Source organism: Marmota marmota, unplaced genomic scaffold, assembly GCF_001458135.2.
Source record: "Marmota marmota marmota unplaced genomic scaffold, marMar, whole genome shotgun sequence".
Classification (NCBI taxonomy): Eukaryota; Metazoa; Chordata; class Mammalia; order Rodentia; family Sciuridae; genus Marmota; species Marmota marmota.
In genome coordinates this window covers 32,308,175-32,328,476 of record NW_026000142.1, presented here as the reverse complement: position 1 = coordinate 32,328,476, position 20,302 = coordinate 32,308,175, and the positions used below count along the sequence as shown (strand labels likewise).

General features: G+C 32.4%; 1 protein-coding gene across 3 annotated transcripts in view; it reads left to right on the top strand.

Moving 5' to 3' along the window:
• The window catches only part of Pclo (piccolo presynaptic cytomatrix protein), a 418,833-nt gene that overhangs the window by 348,409 nt on the left and 50,122 nt on the right, over positions 1-20,302 (top strand). For 2 of the 3 annotated variants that reach the window (XM_048786243.1, XM_048786242.1), the window contains exons 18-21: positions 990-1,061; positions 2,559-2,739; positions 4,271-4,465; positions 5,809-5,883. In XM_048786243.1, the coding sequence (XP_048642200.1) occupies positions 990-1,061; positions 2,559-2,739; positions 4,271-4,465; positions 5,809-5,883 (523 nt within the window). The remainder of the gene's footprint in view (positions 1-989; positions 1,062-2,558; positions 2,740-4,270; positions 4,466-5,808; positions 5,884-20,302) is intronic. The other variant, XM_015488416.2, reaches the window with a different exon arrangement.

Here is a 20,302-nt window from a genome sequence, read left to right as displayed (position 1 = left end):
AAAAATTTTTAAATATTTTAATAGAGTGGATTATCTTTATGCTTTTGGGAAGAATATTTTTCTTATAATTATAAAGTTATTTTGACTATCTTTATTTTGACTTTCACAAGTGATACAAAGACAACATCAAATTTCATCACATCAAAATGGTTTATTGCACCAGACAATATTTTAGGAATTCATCTCTTCCCTAAGTCAAGGCCTCTTTACAGGTGGCAGTATGAGGCTCATTTGTGAAGCAGGATCACAGTGGCTAGCATAAATATCATCACCACAAATATGTGATTTGAAGCAAAATTGCATCAATGTGCTTTCAAAAATCTTAACTTTCCATGAATACAGAAAATAAATGAAGTTTATAAGGTTAAATTCAGAGAAAAGAGAATACTAATAGAACAGTTAGAACTTATATTGTTTTATATGGAAATTATCTTTCCAAAATGTGCCTTTAATTTGTCCTCTGAAAGATTAATTTGATTATGAAGTTGCAGCTGATATAAATTATAAGCTGAGTTCTTTAAAGTAAGTGAAATTTACCTGCAAAAATAAGATACTGTCACTATATTTTTTTTTTGGACATCACTGAAACAAAAATATTTTAAATATTTTTAAATGTCAAAATATTTTAAATAATCCTAGATATTTTTGCCATCTAAAGATTGCTTATATTCAAAGGTTGCTTAGATTATGCTTGTTACTTTTAAAAATGGGTGTGTGAGGGTAGGATAGAACAATAGGAAATGAGAGTTGCCATTTTGTTCACAAAATAATGAGTTCCCTTATGATCAAACAGTAGAAGGGACTGCAAACTAATCATTGAAATTTTAAACAATGTTTAGGATAAATCCACATTGTTTCAGATGGAATTTCAAGAGGTTTTACACAAATGGAAAGGATTCAAGGGTGAAAATAAATTAGTCTATTACGTGAATATAATGAAAATTTCTGATGGAAAAAGGGGGTTGATGAGAGTTTTATTTGAACTGTAGCTCAAGAAGAAAACTCTGGAGGTGACAGTTTGGGATTATGATAGATTTTCTTCCAATGACTTCCTTGGGGAGGTAAGCCTCTGATTTCCTTTTCCTTATTTGCTACCATTATAAACCACCAATTAAAGCATGATACAAAGCACATATCTTAAGTTTATAAAATAACCATTTCTAAATAAAATTCTTTTCTTGGTATAATTTATTTCCTGAGTTACTTTTTGAATATTTGAACAGCAACTTGAAAAATGGTTTTGCCTGCTACTTTATAATTATTTCCAAGAATAATTAATTATTTTATTTATTATTACTTCACAGCAATAATCATTGGGAAATGAGATTTGAGGTAACAAATTTATGTTATAAGATAAGCTGGATTTTTTTAAATGGAACTTCATATTCTTTAATTGCTGTTCCTTGCTACATGTATAAATGACTTGATGTAGCATTTTACATTGTAACTTATGATTAAATATCCTGAGAAAAAAATTCCCAAATATCATTAAAAGCAAAACTAGGAATAGGACCTAACAATCAAAACAAGATCTTGTGACCTATTTTCATCTATGATGTTCCAAAACTCTCTTACTTGGTGATCTTAGAGCAGAAGTTTGGGGTGTATATTAAAAATAAATTATTTGCAAGAATTCTAAAACCTACAAAAGGTGATATGCTTTTGATACAGACTGTGTAAAGCTATTTTGTAGTCTAGGTGATAACATGGGCTTCTTTGGTTTTTAAGACTCTATAACCCTCTTTCTGCACAAATCAGACCATTAAACTGTCACCTTAACAGTCCATCTTATTCCAGCCTATGGACTAGCCTTGATCATAGCAGGAGTACTCTAGGATATAATGCTGTATCTGAGCTAATGTCTTTATTTTAAAAAATGGACATGTGGAAGTCCTTCCAGTTTGTTGTCTTGTGTTTACCCTAATCCCATAACTTATGTCCATTGTAGTGGGGCTTATTAGATCTTTATAACTCATCAACTGAAAATTTGTCATTATTAATGTGCCACTAAGAAAAAAATATAACATCAATTAAACCATGACACAGTGCTTTCTCATCATGTTGTTAGTCATATCTTATTTCAAGTATTAAAGTGTATTTTAAAATAGAAGAAATTAGTAATTGCAGTATTCATTTTTTCATTATTTTCACTTTTGTCCCTCTAGTGACTAAAATCATACATTTTTAAAATTTCCTAGCTTAGGTTAGAACTAGAATTTCATGTAAAAAGTTGTTTCATGAGAAGATTGACCTGTGACCCTATCTTTTTACACAATATCCAAATAATTGAGTTAATATTAAAAGACATTATATAGTTGAATTTAATTATACATTTTCTGAGTATCCAATATACATAAGACTTTGTTCCCAATATTATGGGTGAAGAAAAATAAGGAAATAAAAAAGAAAGAAAACTGAGCAAGACAGCATCCTCCTCCTCACATCACTGTGTCCTTTGGTTTATATTTTTGAATAAATTTTAGATTTACAGAAAAAAAGTAATGAGTTGAACATAATTAATCCATAGATTTCATTGATTCATTGCACTCTTTTTTCAGGTACTGATTGATTTATCTAGCACATCTCATCTGGATAACACTCCTAGGTGGTATCCACTCAAAGAACAGACTGAAAGCATTGATCATAGCAAGTCTCATTCCAGCCAGAGCAGCCAGCAATCCCCAAAGCCATCTGTCATCAAAAGCAGGAGCCACGGTATCTTCCCTGACCCATCCAAGGGTAGGAGATATTTTAAGTACAAAAAGTTTTTGTCTATTTGTTCACTAAGTATCTTCTTGAATGTATATTTAATGTATATTGAAAAGTTAGAGAATGGCAAAAAAATTTAACATAATCTCAGGTAAAGCATTGATATGGAATTGAGACAAAGAAGTTCTAATTTCAGATAACCACATTCTTAAGTAAAATACTTTTCAATCTTCACTTTAACTCTCCATTTTTCAATCTACAAAATGTAGAATGTTGGGCTATATGAACCATTTGGTCTTTTCTGTTTTTTAAAATCCATAATAATATGATTTTTAGAAAATTCATTGGGGTATTTCATAAAGAAAATATAAAAATCCCTGTAGCACACTGACAAAACATAATCATCATTACCATTTAGGCATATTCCATTTAATTGTTTGAATCTCTGATTTTTCACAAATACACTCTTACTCTATAGATATAATTTTGCATTCTTCTTTTTACTTATTGTATCAAGAAAATTTTACCCATGTCATCAAAACATTTGGTATGCTAAATTTTGTTAAGTCTTTCCTAAATGTTGAACTGCAACTAATTTATAAACTATTATTATTTTTTAAATAATAGTGGCATACATTGGGTTTGGCAATATATACAGCATTCCATTTGAGTGATATTTTCCTTTGGGAGATTTATTACCAACCACCTTATAGCACAATATGATTCCTTGTCATAAATTAGGTAACAAGATAAATGTGTGATATATCTTATCTACATATGCTGAACTATTGATAAATATTAAATACAACTTTTATACCAGACTTTAGTATTGTTTCCTTGTCTCTTATGCACTTCTAAGCACATCAAATTGAACAGGCTTCTATGTGTATGAGAAGAGAATGGATTCTATGTGTTGTAAGAGATGGGAATCTAAGGCCATGTCTAGAAGGCTATTGAGTTAATATGGTAACCATTGACTGGGAATGAGTGCTATAGACTACTTATGAATAGGTTCCATAGTTCATTTATGGGTTCTGCTTAGCCATTGGAATTTTTAAAATTTGTTTAGCATTCTGCAAGGGGATTGGTCTAGACCTCTGTCTCTATGACTAACTTAGTAAACGTGATCCATACATTCTCTAAAATTACCTGAGACAATAATTTTACAATATTTACATTTATTATGTCCTAAAACTTCACTATAATTTTGTTTAAAAATCCTCCTGGAGCAATGCTAAGCCTATTGTCTTTCACTGGACCTCTATTAGAATGATCTGAGTTGCAAGAAAAAAAAAACGAGAAGTTAACAGATTCATGACTTGAGGCTAATTAGGATGTCTTCCTCTTTATTAACCTATCTCTTCTCAAAATTCTGACCCTTCTGCCTTTCATCCCCCAAATTTCCAAATGTTTAGTCACATTACTACATGGTAAGCAGTAGCATAAATGATTCCTTAAAGAGTATTAAAATAAATCTGAAACAATTTCAAATTATGTGTAGACCAATCTTGACAGCAGGAAGGCTGGAGCAACTTTAACTGTTTTACCCTTTTGTAACCAGACATGCAGGTTCCTACCATTGAGAAATCCCATAGTAGTCCTGGTAGCTCAAAATCATCATCTGAAGGCCATCTTCGTTCCCATGGACCATCTCGCAGTCAAAGCAAAACCAGCGTCACTCAGACCCACCTGGAAGATGCAGGGGCTGCCATAGCCGCTGCTGAAGCCGCCGTGCAACAACTCCGCATTCAACCAAGTAAAAGACGCAAATAAATTCCTCAGCATGGCAGCTTAATGTTCATCTGTTGCCTTTCTCTCCTGCTGTCCTTCCCTGTTTGCTTTCTGTTTTTGGCATCCCCTGCTCACTCTGTTCTCTGTCCTTTTGTCTGTGTAAGAACAGTATCAAAACATAAATATGCTCTCTTATTCAGTTTTTTTTTCTTTTTAATTTACATAGACTGCAATAAAACTGGCTGTTTCTCCATTGTTCCCACCATCCATCCATCCTGGCTCATAGTATTTGGTAGCTGTGTCTATGACGTTTTCAGGCAAAGCAGTGTTGTGCGTCCTTTTCGTGTGTGCTTAAAAATTATTTAGAATGCAGGAACTATAAGCACAATTAGCTGCCAATTCTCCAAGTATTACACACAAAAAAGCACATACACACACACACACCCACACACAAGTATTTGTAGAAAGTTAACAATGTGATTCTTGCACCTGAAAACACTCAAAAAAATTAGAAGAGTATTGAGACCAATCAGTGGTCAAGTTCTAGAGCCTAGGGGGAAAAGCCATTTCAAACCAATGCTTAAAAACATAAAGAAAGTATGCATGTGAGACATTGTAGCTTTCCTTGTGTGACTCTTCCTAGTCTTTTGAAAAATCTGTGAATAAAATCATATTTCATATATTCTAAAAAGTACATATTATGATATATGTATAAGCATATGTGATGAGGTAATGCAACCTCGTTAAGCAGCACAATTGGTCCCTTCTGTTGGATCACACTTTGTATATGATAACAGAGAATTTACAGGTTATTTTTTTCCCTAATCACTGATATCCTTTAAAAGTCAAGATGTGCTATGTCTAGTAACTGTAAATCAATTAAAGTGTAGCAGTTCACCCATCTTAACTGTGTGTGTTTTTTTTTTTTTTTTTTTGCTTCACTTGTGAAAATGTAAAGCAATTGATATAATTATATAAAAACTTAAGTGCAGGCATTTCACAAATGTAGGTGAACTGTTACTTCCACATGGCATTAGCCAGGCAATGAGATAGATGGTTGTTTTCCCATCTCCCAGTCATCATTTTAAAAGAAACAGCCAGTTTTAATGCCCTCTAGTGCTGTGCATGTGATGTCATTTTGGCATTTGAAAACACAATTGAAATAGAGCAAAAGAACACTTCTGTTTGCATGAATAACATTGAAGCTGGTTCCATCTGAGGTACATACTCTGGGTTTCCATTTCACCCACACTGCCACAGCAGCACATAAAAGCGGTCAGTCTAATCATGCCAGGAAGCAGCACAGACACAGCATAGCAGGAGTCCTCCCCATTCAAAGAACTCAGTCTGATAATCTGCCTCCACCAGCCAATGGCAACCAAGACCAAAGCCAGCTAGCCCTCAGGAAGGTGATGTCTGATGGACCAGTCAAGCCAGAAGGAGGTGAGCAGAAAGGCCCTGTTCAAAGCACACAGCAAGAAAATCCCCCAAATTTAAAGCTCGCATCTTTAATTTTTTAGAGATTGTCTGATAAAATGTTTATCCACTTTTTAATGTGCTTTTGTGGGCATGGCATTTTAGGACTTCATCATCACCATGTAAGTCCCAAGATCAGTCTCGTAATATATTGACTACAGTGATTTGTATTTTTCTATGCACTGGGCATCTTTTGACTTTTGTTGGGAAATAGATTAACAGTATTCATATTGCAGAATGGAATGCATGCTACTAACCTAATCTGTTCAAGCATGACTATAAATATGTTGCATTGTGATAAAAGTTTAAATTGCTCACAGTTCAAGTTAGTATACCAGTTGGAATGTAGATCAGTTTTTGTTGCATATTATTTGAAGTGTAACTTTTGGAAATTCTTAGAGGAAAGTAAAGGAAAAATTGTCAATGCACTCATTCACCTTTCCATGGTGAAATTCTCTCTTGATCCTACAAGCAGACATTTTCCATTCGTGTTTCCATAGTTGTTAAGTGTATCAGATGTGTTGGGCATGTGAATATCCAAGTGCCTGTGTAACAAATAAAGTATCTTTATTTCATTCATAAACTACTGGGTTCTGAGCCATTGTTATATGATGCAGTATAAAATGTGTCAGTTTTTGTTTTCTCATTTGAATCCTTGCAGTAGAGTGTAGTTATTATTCCATTGCTAGTCATAGCTGTGAGAATAGAAACATTGGGGAGCAGAAGAAAATTCAACATTGGAAACAAAATAGAAGGAAAATCATTACTAATGAAAGCATCAGAGCTTACATAAAAATGTAGATAATGGAGTTGGGCCAACCTAGGCAACACTTACAATGTTTCTTGGCAATATTCTCAGGTTCCAGTAAAGAGGAAGGCAAATCCCATGAGCTTCTGCTTAGAGAAACAACTAATCTTGATCCCATAGCTGTACTCAGAAAGAAAAGCAAGTTTATATCTGTTCCTCACCTCATCCCAACATTCATAGAGTTTTCCCCAACAAAAAGTTGTCAGTGACAGGAATCAAACTAGTGTGATTATAAAATAATTTCCAAATTTAATTTAAAACCCCTTCTTTAAAAATTATTTTTTTAAAAAAAGATTAGGATAGCAGGTACCTTCCAACCCTAAAACACTCAATATTATGAGTATTGCCACAAAATTAAATTCAAATCTTCTACTCTCCTATTGATTTTTATTTATTTTCAGAAAATTAAAAGCATTTAATATGCCTTTCTCCCAACTAGCTAGATATTTGGGGCAACTGACATGACATATGTGGCAATATGAAAGCAAATCACTAAGATATTTCTTAGACTCTTTAGTAAATAAGAAAACAGTTTAAATGTTAGTATAATTTTGAATGTGCTTTTTCACAATTATAAGTTGTCACCAGTACACAATTTCCCTGTCCTTTCTGGTCTTATTGGTACTTTCCAAAAGTACTTGAAAGTCCACCTCTCACCTTTTCTTCCATCAAATAAGTTAGTTGATTTCTTGATATTATTCGTTTTCTTACTTGAATATTATATTAGTTACAAATGGCACAGTAATCAAATGTTTCCCTTATTTCATGCTTTATTTTTATATATTGTGATTTAAGTATTAATATAATTATTTTGTCAGATTTTTATCATAGATGTGGCTTTTAAAATCTATATGGAAATGTTTTAATCCTTTTTCTTTAAATAATGCTTAAGTAGATATTGCTTTATCTTTAAAGTGTTATGATTGAATTAGGAAATCACTCTATTGAAATTATAACCAAAAGGAAAACTGGATAAGATAGCATGCTTTCTTTTTTTTAATGTTTTCTTAATAGATAGTAAATAAAATGCCCTGTTTTCTAAAATATAAGTGTATTATTTCCCTGCTACTATAAATTAACCAATAATAAAATTGAACCATGCCAAATGCCTAATAGCAAACATGCTACAGGGTTAAATTTATAAATGCAGTGTACTGTATTTAAAATTTGCAAAGAGAAACTGATCAAGATATAAACTTAAAAACGGCAGGTTCCTATTCACAAGTTCACAGACTTCAAAAGTATTAGTAATAAGTTTACATATTCGGATAGAAATTTCCTGTTTCAATCCTCACAATGGAGTTCATGTAATCCCACCTGCATTCTGAAAATAATGCTCTACATTTGAATAGTTCTTCACGTCGTACAGAGTGTTTTGTCATCCATTTCTCATTTTATCACACCAAGTGGATGAGGTAGTCACTCAGATATTCTTATCCCTGTTTTGTGGGTGAACATTCAGAGAGTCAGAAGGGTAGAATGGTTGATTTAAGAACACAGCTAGAAATTTTCTGAACCAGCAACTACAATCCTTGTCTTGTGACTCTGAGGCCTTTGCTTTTAAAATATGTAGGAACTTTCAATATCAAACTCCTGATTTCAATAAAAACAGTTGTCATTTACCTATTGGTTATTTATCACTAAAATTCCTGCAAATTCTTAAAAGTGGCTAGAAATAGTGACACTTTACACTTTCTTTACCGGCATCGTCCTCCTTTCCAAGGGCTGGAGACTTAAAAAGCAATGAAGAAAACATTCCTGCTGCACAAGCCAAGTGAGTCAGAAGGCAGGATCTGTAGAGGAAGCTGTGTACATCTGTAGGCATCTCTATCAAGGGCGACAAAATTGTCCCTAAAGAGCTTTTCAAATATTTTTTGTAAGCTTCTCAGCAGATTTCTGCTTGAACTAGCATAATATATGGGTCAACCAAGAATTATGGAGTGAGCCAAAAGGAACTCTTTCTCTCCCTCTGGAGTTTAGTTGCATGCTAGGAAATCTGAAGGGAAAGATTAGACAGATTGTGCCAAATCATCCTGATGCCTAAACAACTCTATTTGTATTTAGAAATCCTTGAAAGTGTTTTTTTTCCATGCTCCTTGGTTTGGTTGATCACAGGTCCTGCTATTTTAGAAAGTGACACCAGCCAGGGAAGGGAGTTTAGAAAGTAGTTTTGCTTTGTTTTTGTTTTCTTATTTTACATTTTTGAGAACCATACCAAAATGAAAATAAATGAAAGTATTCTTAAAACCCAGAATAATGATTTAGCTGGCATCTAATACATTAAATTTTAAGTGCAATTTGAAAATTCCTGTCTATTTTTGTTTGATATTAAGATTTGGGGTTTTGAGGTTTAAATTTAGAGATCATACAGAATGGGTAGACATACCTTTCTTTGGGAATAAAACAAGAGCTGTTAGGACAGGTGGAAGAGGATAGATAAGAAGCTGATTTAATAAGAACTTATTAAATAAGTTGCATGAGGGAAATATGAAAGCCAGTTTCTTTGTGTGGGCCGAATTGTAGGAGAAAAGTCTGAAGCTACTTCCACAGACCACTGCTGGAGACTCCACTTTCAATAAAGCTCATTTGCGGCACCTGTCAAAGAAGAGTTTCATATGCATGTGTTGCTTTGCCGGACTCTTACCAATCCATCCCTCTGCGGGAGTTGCTCTCAAGGATAAGTGGTAGTGGGAGGTTGGGTTGGGGAGTGGATGGGCTCTGGGGAGTTGAGCAAATTGTTGGTTACAAAATGTAGTAGCTAATCACTATCTCATTTTCTTCTGACCCAAAGTAGATGATCACTTTTGGTCAGAAAGAATTTAGCCTTCTCTGTATTTGGAAAGGGCAGAGCCCATAAGGGGAAGTAAAGGAGAAATCATAAAAGAAATAAGAATCGGTTCATTTGGAGAGGGAATCTGCATTAATATTGTATGTACATGGTTAATAAAAACAAATTTGACATTCCTCATTTCAATGTGTTTGTGCAAAAGCAAAATTAAAATATTTTTTAAAATGAAAATTGAAACTGTAATGAGGTGAACACAGCAAACATCCAACAAAATTTGAGAGAATCAGTTTGAATAATTTTTAGCTTTCAAAGTTGTATGCCTGTTCTCTGGGGATAGAGGCATTCATTTATTGTTGTGTGTAAAAATCAAAATGTTTTTTGAGAGTTTCCATATCTTCTTAGAGTGATTGCATATGCATTTTTCAAATATTTATTTAGTTATTTGAATTCATTGCCAAAAATATCTCTGCTATACATGCAGAGTCACAACCAGTAAATGCATATCAATCATATTCTGATCATATGACACTCTCTTATTTATGAACCTTCATTACTGAAGGTGAATCCACTAATTCACCATCAATGGCTACTTTTGATCTTTTCCAGTAGTAGCCATAGGTCTCTACCATGCCATCCATGTGGTCCACAATGATTATTTTTATGTCCATTTCACCTGACACAAATAGCAAACCAACAGGTCCATTTAAATTTTAAATTTGGCTTCAACATTGCTATGCTTTAGTCGAATGATGTAACCAGAGACTCTATAAATGAAGGCGGAACTATCAATTCGGGACCTAAGAAGAGGAAATCTTGTTAACAAGCTCCTTTAAATACTATGACATGTTTTTAGTTTAGCAAGAAATACCTAGAAAAACTCATTTTTAAAATGCAATTTCTTTTACATTGGGCTAGAGCAAATCATTTTCAAAATGATTACTACCAAGGAGCAGGACCTGTGGAAAAACGAGACAGGCAAGTAAATGGAAGAAAGAAATGAGAAGTATGGATTAAGGGAAAGCTGATGGAGACACAATGGGGATGCTGGACAGTCAGGATGCGATATATCATCATGAGGCCAGGAGCTTTCTCATCTGGGATGAAGGGATCATGGAACTAGGGAAATGCCTCCTAAGGAGTGGAGGAATACCAAGGACACCATCTGGCTACTTAACAGTTTTGCCTAAATTCACATTTTAACTTTCCATGAATTACTTGATTATTTTTCTATGTTTCATCCACATGTATTATACACATTTTGTAAAACCATGATATTTCACCCATTCTCCATCATGCAGGATGAATTGGGGTGGTGAGGGATATGGGTATAGAATAGAATGGGGGGAATCTTCATGTGTACTGAGCCAGACTGTGAAAATATTTCTTTTTATTTTTACTTTATTACTGTGCTATATGTGTAAATATATAGTTAACTATTGAGAAACCAAAAGTACTTATGGATTTTAAAAGAAAGCATGTCAGAAATACAGAATTTTGATTGGGATCTTGAATTTGTTAGATGTGTGACTAGAAATAGCAGACATAATCACAGCTTTATATGTTAATCTGTCCAAAGATACTGAAAAATGCAAGTTATAAATTTAATTGATGATAATTTGAACAAACACAAATGAAAATATTAATATCACAAATCACATAAGGCAGGTCAACTTTTAAGAAAAATACTTGGTAAACACCAAGAGTCTGGATCCCTATATTTAAAAATATAGGAAAGAGTGAAATAAAAGTTTTACTATATTTATTTTTTTAAAAGAACATAGAAGCAGGGGCTGGGGTTGTGGCTCAGTGGTAGAGCGCTAGCCTAGTACATGCGAGGCACTGGGTTCGATCCTTGGCACCACATAAAAATAAATAAAATAAAGGTATTGTGCCCAACTATAACTTAAAAAAAAAGAGAAGAAGCAAAATCTGCTATTCCTCATAAATATATTTAAATTCAAACATGATTTCTATTTAAATATCTATGCAGGTATATTATTATACTTTTAGTTTTTGTTTCTTTTAAAGCATTCTTATTGCTAATGACATTTCATAATGTAAATAACTAGTGAATCACTATTTTTGCTTCATACAGCTATTAATGCACAAGAATATTAAAAGATGTCATGTACAGACAACCCCTTGTGGGAAGAATCTGTATTGTTTTAGCCTGCCAATTTTCATTATTTACTCGAGTTTCTATGCACCATAAATTTTGTTTTGTTTTGTTTTAAGCAAAGGTAGAACAGAGAAGCAAGTTTTTAATAGTTACATATAGTTTTTAATTAGCTACATGTAGTTTTTTTGGTTTTGGTTTAGCCAAATACTCTCTTATAATTTTTAAAATTTATTTTAATTAGTTATACATGACAGTAGAATGCATTTATGCACTTTGACATATCATATATAGATGGGATATCATTTCTCATTTTTCTGAGTGCACATGTTACAGAATCATATTGGTCATGCAGTCACATATATACTTTTTAATTAAGACTAAGTTCTTCTAGAGGTGTGAAATGCTGTATGAAGCAAGTTCTGAAATAACTTAAAGACAATTAAAAAGAATAATATAAATAATGCATTTTCTCAAAAGAGGTTAACCATTGAATACATTTTCACTACAGAAAATGAAACATGAATGCACCATAAAATGATCCTGGTGTCTGTAATGACTATCAAGGACGCTGATGCTTACTGGTTTCTTATTCTCACGGTTCTTCATTTCCACCAGTGTAGGTCTTGTCCAGTAATTTTCTCTAAGTGTGCCCACTGATCCCCCAGGGATCCCTGCAAGATTGAAAACTTTAGTATCAAGATGTTATTTGCTTTCTCACTCATTCTCAAGTGTACAGTGGAGTTTTCAGGCGTCAGAACATCATTTTTTTTTTTAAATGTGGTAGATCTTTGAACCATTTTGAGTTAATTTTTATTTATGGTGCTAGGTGAGATCCAAGTTCATCCTCTTTTTTAAAATAATTTATTTTTTATAATTTTATTTTATGTATTTTACTTTTTATGTGGTGCTGAGTATTGAACCCAATGCCTCACCAGTGCTAGGCAAGTGCTCTACCACTGAGCTACAGCCCAGCCACAGAACATCATTTTTTTGATGGCTAAAGGAATATGGGCTGTTGACTATTTTAAAGTTTTATTAAGTTTGCATATAATAAGTATCAATAGCTATAACCTGCATGAAATAAGTTTCTTTGGATTATAATGTAATTTTTAAGAACATAAAGGGAATCTCGAGACCAAAACGTTTACAATCCACTAACAGAGATCTTATGTACAGTCATAATTTGTATAATAGTCAAAGACTGGATAATTAAGGGCTTTCTTCTAAGACATCATATTTGTCTCTAAATTTTCTGTGCCTTGATTATCTCTTCTATTGCATTTGAGAACCCATTCTTTCCTTTTTTAATGTTAATTTATAACTATTAAGGTTGACAAATGACAACTTTATATTTATATAGCAAATTTAAAATATTTAATTGGGCATGAATTAAATTAAATTATGATTACATGTCCATATTCATTACTTCTTTCTATTGAAATCTGACTGATAAGTTGCCCATCAGCTTTCATCTAGTTTCTTCAAACTAATATGGGTGATGGGTATTTTATAAAGGCAGAGTAAATTTCATTTTTATTCTTATCTTGAAGGAAAAACAGTGAAAAAACAGTTATTATATACTATTAGTTCCTTTTCTGTCATATTATCTGCATTGCTTATCTGCATTAATTTGCAATTAATATTACAAATTATGTTGGCATAAACAAGAGAAAAACTGAAGATTTTGATTTTGATTCAAATTTGAGAAAAAATTGACAGTTTCTTACCTCTTAGACTTGATCCTTAGTTTCTGGTACATAATTTAGTGAGTTTTTAAATACTTTAAGAAGGAAAATCTGAAAATATGTGTTTATCACCTATAACAAGTCTTATCTGAATTCCCTATATTTGTTCATCATTTATACACATTCAACCATATGTTGTTTAATCTTTTGAGTGCATATTATGTTTCAGAACCCCTTCAAGTTGTTCCTGATACTGCAGCAAACATAATAGACAAAAATCACTGTCCCTGTCAATCTCCCATCCTGGAAATATTTACTGAATAATTTAAAGTATCTGGGAAGAAATGTGAAGTATGATAGAAGTGTGAGTTTTATCTACTTTCAACTAAGAGGAGAAAGAAAGGCAGTCATTGACCTGTTTAGAAATGTCTGGGAAATAGAATTAATAATATTTGTATTTGTTCTGACTCTGGTTCTCTCTCATAATCTTTATAATCCACTAACATATAACCAAGTACAGAAGGAGGGAGAGTATTAGACAATGAGCAGATTGGAAATTAACTAAGGAAGCTAGATCTCATGGGTCTGCACCTGCAATTCTCAAGTAATTAAGCTTCCTCTTTATTCTGTGGCCCTTGACCAAATTTGAATTACGTGTTTCTTGTAGCATTAGTCCTAGCAATTTGCTATCATTAATTTATTATTTATTTCTGCTGGAGATGTACTCCACTTCCTTTGGGCAAAATTTTATAAATCAATCTAGCGGAATACCCTCGTTATCAAAAAAAATGTGATATAAGGTATCAGAGTTTCAGGATTATATGACAACATTTCTTTAAATGACTATTTTTAGAATTTCCTTGCAGTCATTTGGCAGGTTTTAAAGTACTAAGCTCTATTTTGTTTCCTGTTTTTGTTTTTAGTTTTTACCTCTGATTGTCAGCTTTTAGAAATACCTGTCTGACAACCTAATGCAAGATTAGCACAAACAAATTTCAAGAGAGAGTATTTCTGCTTCAAAAGAGATGAAACGAATACTGAAATATTAAATTGTTCATGAAGAATTAATGTAGATCTAGAATGTTATTTCTCTGATGCTCCTTCCTATTAATGTTTTAAAGATAAACTTATTATTTGATACATTTTTGTTCATTCTTTTTATTTGAACATAGATAAAGCTATAGCCTAAATTTATTAAAGATAAAAGGAAAGGAATATTCTTAATTTTCATTTATGATAATGTCTTAATCCAGTTTTCTTCAATCATTCACTATGAAATTTTGGTCTCCACAGAAGTTGTACATAAAGTACAACTGTATTTGGATTTCTTCCAAATCAGTTCCTAACCAAAATAATTTTAAAAAGGGAAGATCTATTTAAAAGGCAAATTATAGGATAACTGCAAGGATTTTAGTATACTGTGCCGTCAAGGTTTTTATTACTGCATATTAAACTAACTTTACTCTCATTTTTATACTGAATTTTTATACATTATTTCAGTTCCCTGAACTGATCATTGATCCTGTTATCTGCAGTGCCAGAGTGAATGAATTAGTATGTATAGAAAACACCCGCAATTACTGGTAGCTTGAGATAAAAACATATTGAATTGTTCATTAAAATGTCTTGAAAACTTCAGTCATAAGGCCAATGTGTCTGGAAAGAGGAAAAAAATGCAAACAGGATTAAGAGCTTTACCAGGTGTCTTGAGGTGAAACAAATGAGACATCATATTTCCATCTCTGTCTCTTAAAGAAGCTATATGAATTTGGATTATCTTAAGGAGCATATTTTGATTTTTATAAGGGAAAAAGACTGCAACATTTCTTTTTCTCATTGTTTATAATATCTTTGTATGCAGGTATATGTGTGTATGTGATATGTATATTATACCTTTAATGACTTATATGTGTAAGTATATATAGTCATTTCATAATTTGTCATTTTAAAAAGATATTTCAAATGACATCCTTCCTTCAACTGCCCCACCTAAGAATTTACAAATGACTCGTATAGATGTCAGAACTATCTATTTTCAATATTTTTACTCATGAAAGCTTGTAAGTTGTACCTATATGAGCACTCCTACAAATAGCTGTATTGAACTATGTCATTTTTCTAATGTCCTATTTTCTTTAAAGATTTCCAAATTAGATAATGAATACATTGAAATAGATTTTTAAATATACAAATTTCTTAAGTACTACTTGAAAGATGCAACATCTCTTCTTAAATTAATAACTGGACTATAATCTGAAATTCTAAATTTTTTGATTAGACAAAATTAAAATAATAGCTGGGCACAGTGGTGCACAACTGTAATCCCTGCAGCTCAGGAGGCTGAAGCAGGAGGACCACAAGTTCAAAGTCAGCCTCAGCAACGTAATGAGGCCCTAAGCAACTCAGCAAGATCCTGTCACAAAATTTTAAAAAAGTTATTATCTCCATGTGGCTGGGGATCTGGCTGTGGTTAAGCACCGCTGGGTTCAATCTCTGACATCAAAAACAAACAAACAGAAAAAAAAAAAAAACTCTGATACTATTGGTCACATTGAAACTTAAAACCAAACATTTTCAGATCCATGCTCAAATGAAATTAAAAAACAAGATAAAACTTAAAAATACCTTTAGCAAAATAACAGAAAAAAAAAGTAAAAGTAAAAAGTAAAGTAACAGCAGAAACAGCTGAGAGGGAGCCACACAGATAGGAAGAAGGGCAAGAAGGGGAGGGAGGAATGAAGGGAAGGCAATGAAGGCAGGCAAGCACAGGGAAGAAGTAGAAAGTATCCCTAAAGTAAATACCAGCTAAGTCAAAGCTACAGCCAGATAAAGAAAACTGCCTGAGTACATGACTTCTAAAACAAGTAGGTAGTTACTTCAGTTCATCATTAACCTGTTGGAATAAACAAAAGAATAATTGATTAATTTCTTGTAATTTCAAATCGTTCTTAAAATTCTATAGATTGTGTCTATAAAGAAAATATTTAATATTTTATGAACCAAGTAATTTAGGAGATTACCGGATACCTACAGAATGAATTATTCGTGAACTAGTCGTGACAGCACTATGCTGGACCACAGTGACGAGATGGTGTCAGAACATCACAGGCAGCCAGGCTACATACATTCCAAGCACTGAATTCTGAGGGAGGCAGAGACCTCACATTTTTAATAAAGACCATTGAATGTGGTATAAAAGTGGATTACACTTTTAATTATTTTTGGTCATTAAATGTGTGACCTATATGAATTATTTAATCATTACAGGGCTTAGTTTTTCTGAAGTCAGAATAATGATTTGGGAGCAGGTTATCTTCCGAGTTCCTACCAGCTTCTAATTTCCAGATTCACCAGTCTACAATTTGATCTGTGGACTCTTGAGTATAGTGCTGCCATCGTGTGGTAGGAACAGTGATAGTTTTGCACATTTTAGTAAAACAGAGGAGAAAAACCAATGGAGCAAACTAATTGAAGACAGATGTGCAAAGAGACACTACCAGATTTAATTAAGGTTAGCCACAGTGGAGTAATAAAACACAATGATGTCTAACCATCTAATAGCCAAAGAGAATGAAGAGGTCAAAGGATAATTTAAAATAGATTACACTGCCTCACAGAAGACAAAATTTGTTTACCTGCAGTGTCCCCTCAATAATTGAGTCTCAAAAATGATCAACATTGTAAGATTGATTTTTCTAGGGTACAGGGATCCCCTCTATAGTAGCAAGCACAATTCATTAAATATGTACATCAACCACTCTTTCCTCTAGTTGGTACTTGATTGCACAATTAAAATTTCAAAAAGAAAATAGAAACACACCAAAAAATGCAGCTCAAAAAAGGCTCAAAATGTATTTTATTATTTTTAAAAACATCAATTCTATAAAATAATCATTTTTCACATATAATATGCAGGTCATAATACGTTCATGCATAGTAGGTGTGTGCTCAGACTTTTGATTAATCAAATTGAAAAAAAAGCAGAGGTAGAATATTTTTAAATTATTAACTTTGAAATCATAAAATTATGGAAGATCATATTCAGTGTTAATATTTTAAAATTTTGTGTCCTTCATGGAAAATAAAAAGACATATTACAATCAAAACCCAGGCTCTCCAACTGCCTATACACCAAGATGGAAGAGGAACATAAATTCTAGCACTTGAAATAGCAATAGCTTCCACACAGTTACTATACACATTATTTTGTGTCACTCTAATTTGAATATATGTGTGTACGTGAATATTTATGTGTACATGTATATACACATATGTATTTATTCATGGTGTATTATGAGTTTTTGTAGCACATATACCTTTACAAGTGTCAGAACATTATCACTAAATATTTTCTCCAATCAAACCAGTTTTTGAGAATACTGGGATAAAAACCCAGACTTGGATTAAAAAGTGAAATCTTACCTAATAAATAATTCAGATGTCTTAGTTGTTGGTTTAGGTAAGGAAGTATTAATGTCATGTTATTTATGTATTTATTCATTGAATAATGCTTCCAGAACAAGATTGAAGGAGGTTGCCAAGAGCAAATGCAGACTCTGCTTACAATAATGTAACATTGATGTAAAACTATAACCAAAAGTGGAAAGTGATAATTTTCCATAAATGATACACATATCATATGCTATGCAGGGTCCAAAGTTAGAAGAGGCCATTCTGATAGGGAAGACAAATAAAATATAATTTTAAGTTAGATACAAGAAAGTGGTTGGATGGGGAGGAGGACATAACAAATGTGGAAAGTATTAGAGAGAGAGAGAGAGAGAGAGAGAGAGAGAATTGTGGGTGATAAATTTAGAAAGAAACAGACCACTAAATAATTTTGAGAAGCAGACTAAAGAATTTAGCTGAAATATTTAGATGTCCTGAAATTACACTAGATCTAGCCTCATTTATAAGTCCAAAAGAACATTTTCATTAAAAAGTTTACACTAACACAGATTAAGTGGAATTTATTAAAATTGATGTGTTTTGTTTTGTTTTTACCTAGGGGTTGTTTCAAGAGAAATGAGAAAATACATGTGTTCTTTCAAGTATCTGAAAAAGAACTATTTAAATACTTTAATTTTTAGCAACAACTTATCAAACCCTTGCACTCTCATGTTTTATAGCATTTTATGCTATAAGCGTAGGCATAGCCTGATTTAAAAAAAGGCTCATTCTGTATTTTTATTTAATTCTCAGAAACTCATTAAATGTTAGGTTGTCTGTATCTATACTATACTTACTAAGTGAAGAAAAATTCAATAAGGTACAAGATGTTTGCTTAAATTAATGCCAAACATCTAGATTTATTTGAATTAGTCACCTGACTTCTCATAATTTCTGTAGACTTGATGTTAAATGCAATCTTGTTTTGCAGAAATGCTAGATAGACTTGTTCCATTATTTGCATCACTGTGTTTGATTTTCTTTTTATATTGTTCTAAAATATTATTTGTTTGCATTTAAAATCATGAAGGCATTTTCACAAGCTTTCCAAATGAGATTTCTGTTGAATGAGATAGGCAAGATGAAACAAAAACAAAAAACAACCTTCCCTTCAATTTACCTCTAGTGCTGTTTCTTTCTTCTTATGATGATACTTAACATTCTATATATATTTCTCATATTTCCCAGAAAAAGAATAGAACTGGAAATTGCATCAGATTAAACCAATGTTAACAAAAGACTATTCTGAAATGTAAATAATAAGGTATTATTTCCATAAGGTGACTATTCTGATGCATTGTGAGTTTGCCCTTAGATGAAAATTGTTTTAATTTAGTAAAGATAAATTGGTTATAATTAATGTCTATTAAGGTTGTCTTTGAAAATAGTATATTGAGTTTTTTCTTTTGCTTGATAAAATCAATGTTTTTCATTTAATCTCATACTATAAAATATTAACAATCTAGTTGGCTGGATTATATAATACCAATCAAAAAGCATGACAGCTTTCCTTTACAATCAATTGACATCTTCTCTGATTCATCATGTGGTTTATTATGCAATTTTATTTAATTCACACATGTTCATAATTTTATATCCTAGTCATATTACCTTCACATTTTAAAAATTATCCTTTAAAATATTTTCTTTAACACTAAATACACTATCTGGGTTTCTTCTATACAAAGTTGTAGAAAATATTATACAAATGTTGTAACAATTATTTTTCTGCAATTCTAGTCCTATGGTGATTGGTAATTCATTGCAGACCAGCTATTCAGACCTTTTTTATATATATATAGCTGTTCCCAACTTATAAATACCTAATATAAAATTAACACATTACTATTTTTTTCTTATTTCCCTATTGGGGGAGGGGTACTACGGTCACTGGAACAGATGTGAAAATTCCTGGTGTTTTTAGAGAATCTGATATTGGTGAATTGGAAGAAGGGAGGATGTGGGTAAAAAGCTAAATCTTTGGCGAGACCTGATGGTGGATATCCTGTCCTCAAATGGTTTCCCACAAAATATCCATACTTTTTCATTTCGTTTAGTTATTTTAGTTATTTAGTTCAAAATCCCCCAGATTAAGAATCATTGTGACTTTATCATTTCCCTATGAAATACATAGATATGTTGGATCATGAAATAATTAAAAATCAACTCTTCCCCAGTACAACAAATCCAGTCTACTAGCTAAGAGACTCCTAATGGAACAGGGATGTAATTTTGTAGCTTAGAACACATCTAAATGTGGAAGAGAATCAAGATAAATTTATTGTCAATGATTGTGTAAGTTCAAAGACACAGCCATTGGGGTAAATGCCTGAAGAAGAGAAGAGGGTATGGTGGGGTACAGCAAGTAATAGAAGAGGAAGCAGAGTGAGTCACTGGGCTCACTCCTCATAATCTGAGTCTTAGAAAGTAGGCATTACTGACCCCACGGTTTTCAAATGAGTAATCTCAGAGTTAATACAGAGTGGGTTGGGATTCAAAACTGGATCAGGTTTTGAATGCTCTTTGGCAAAATACAA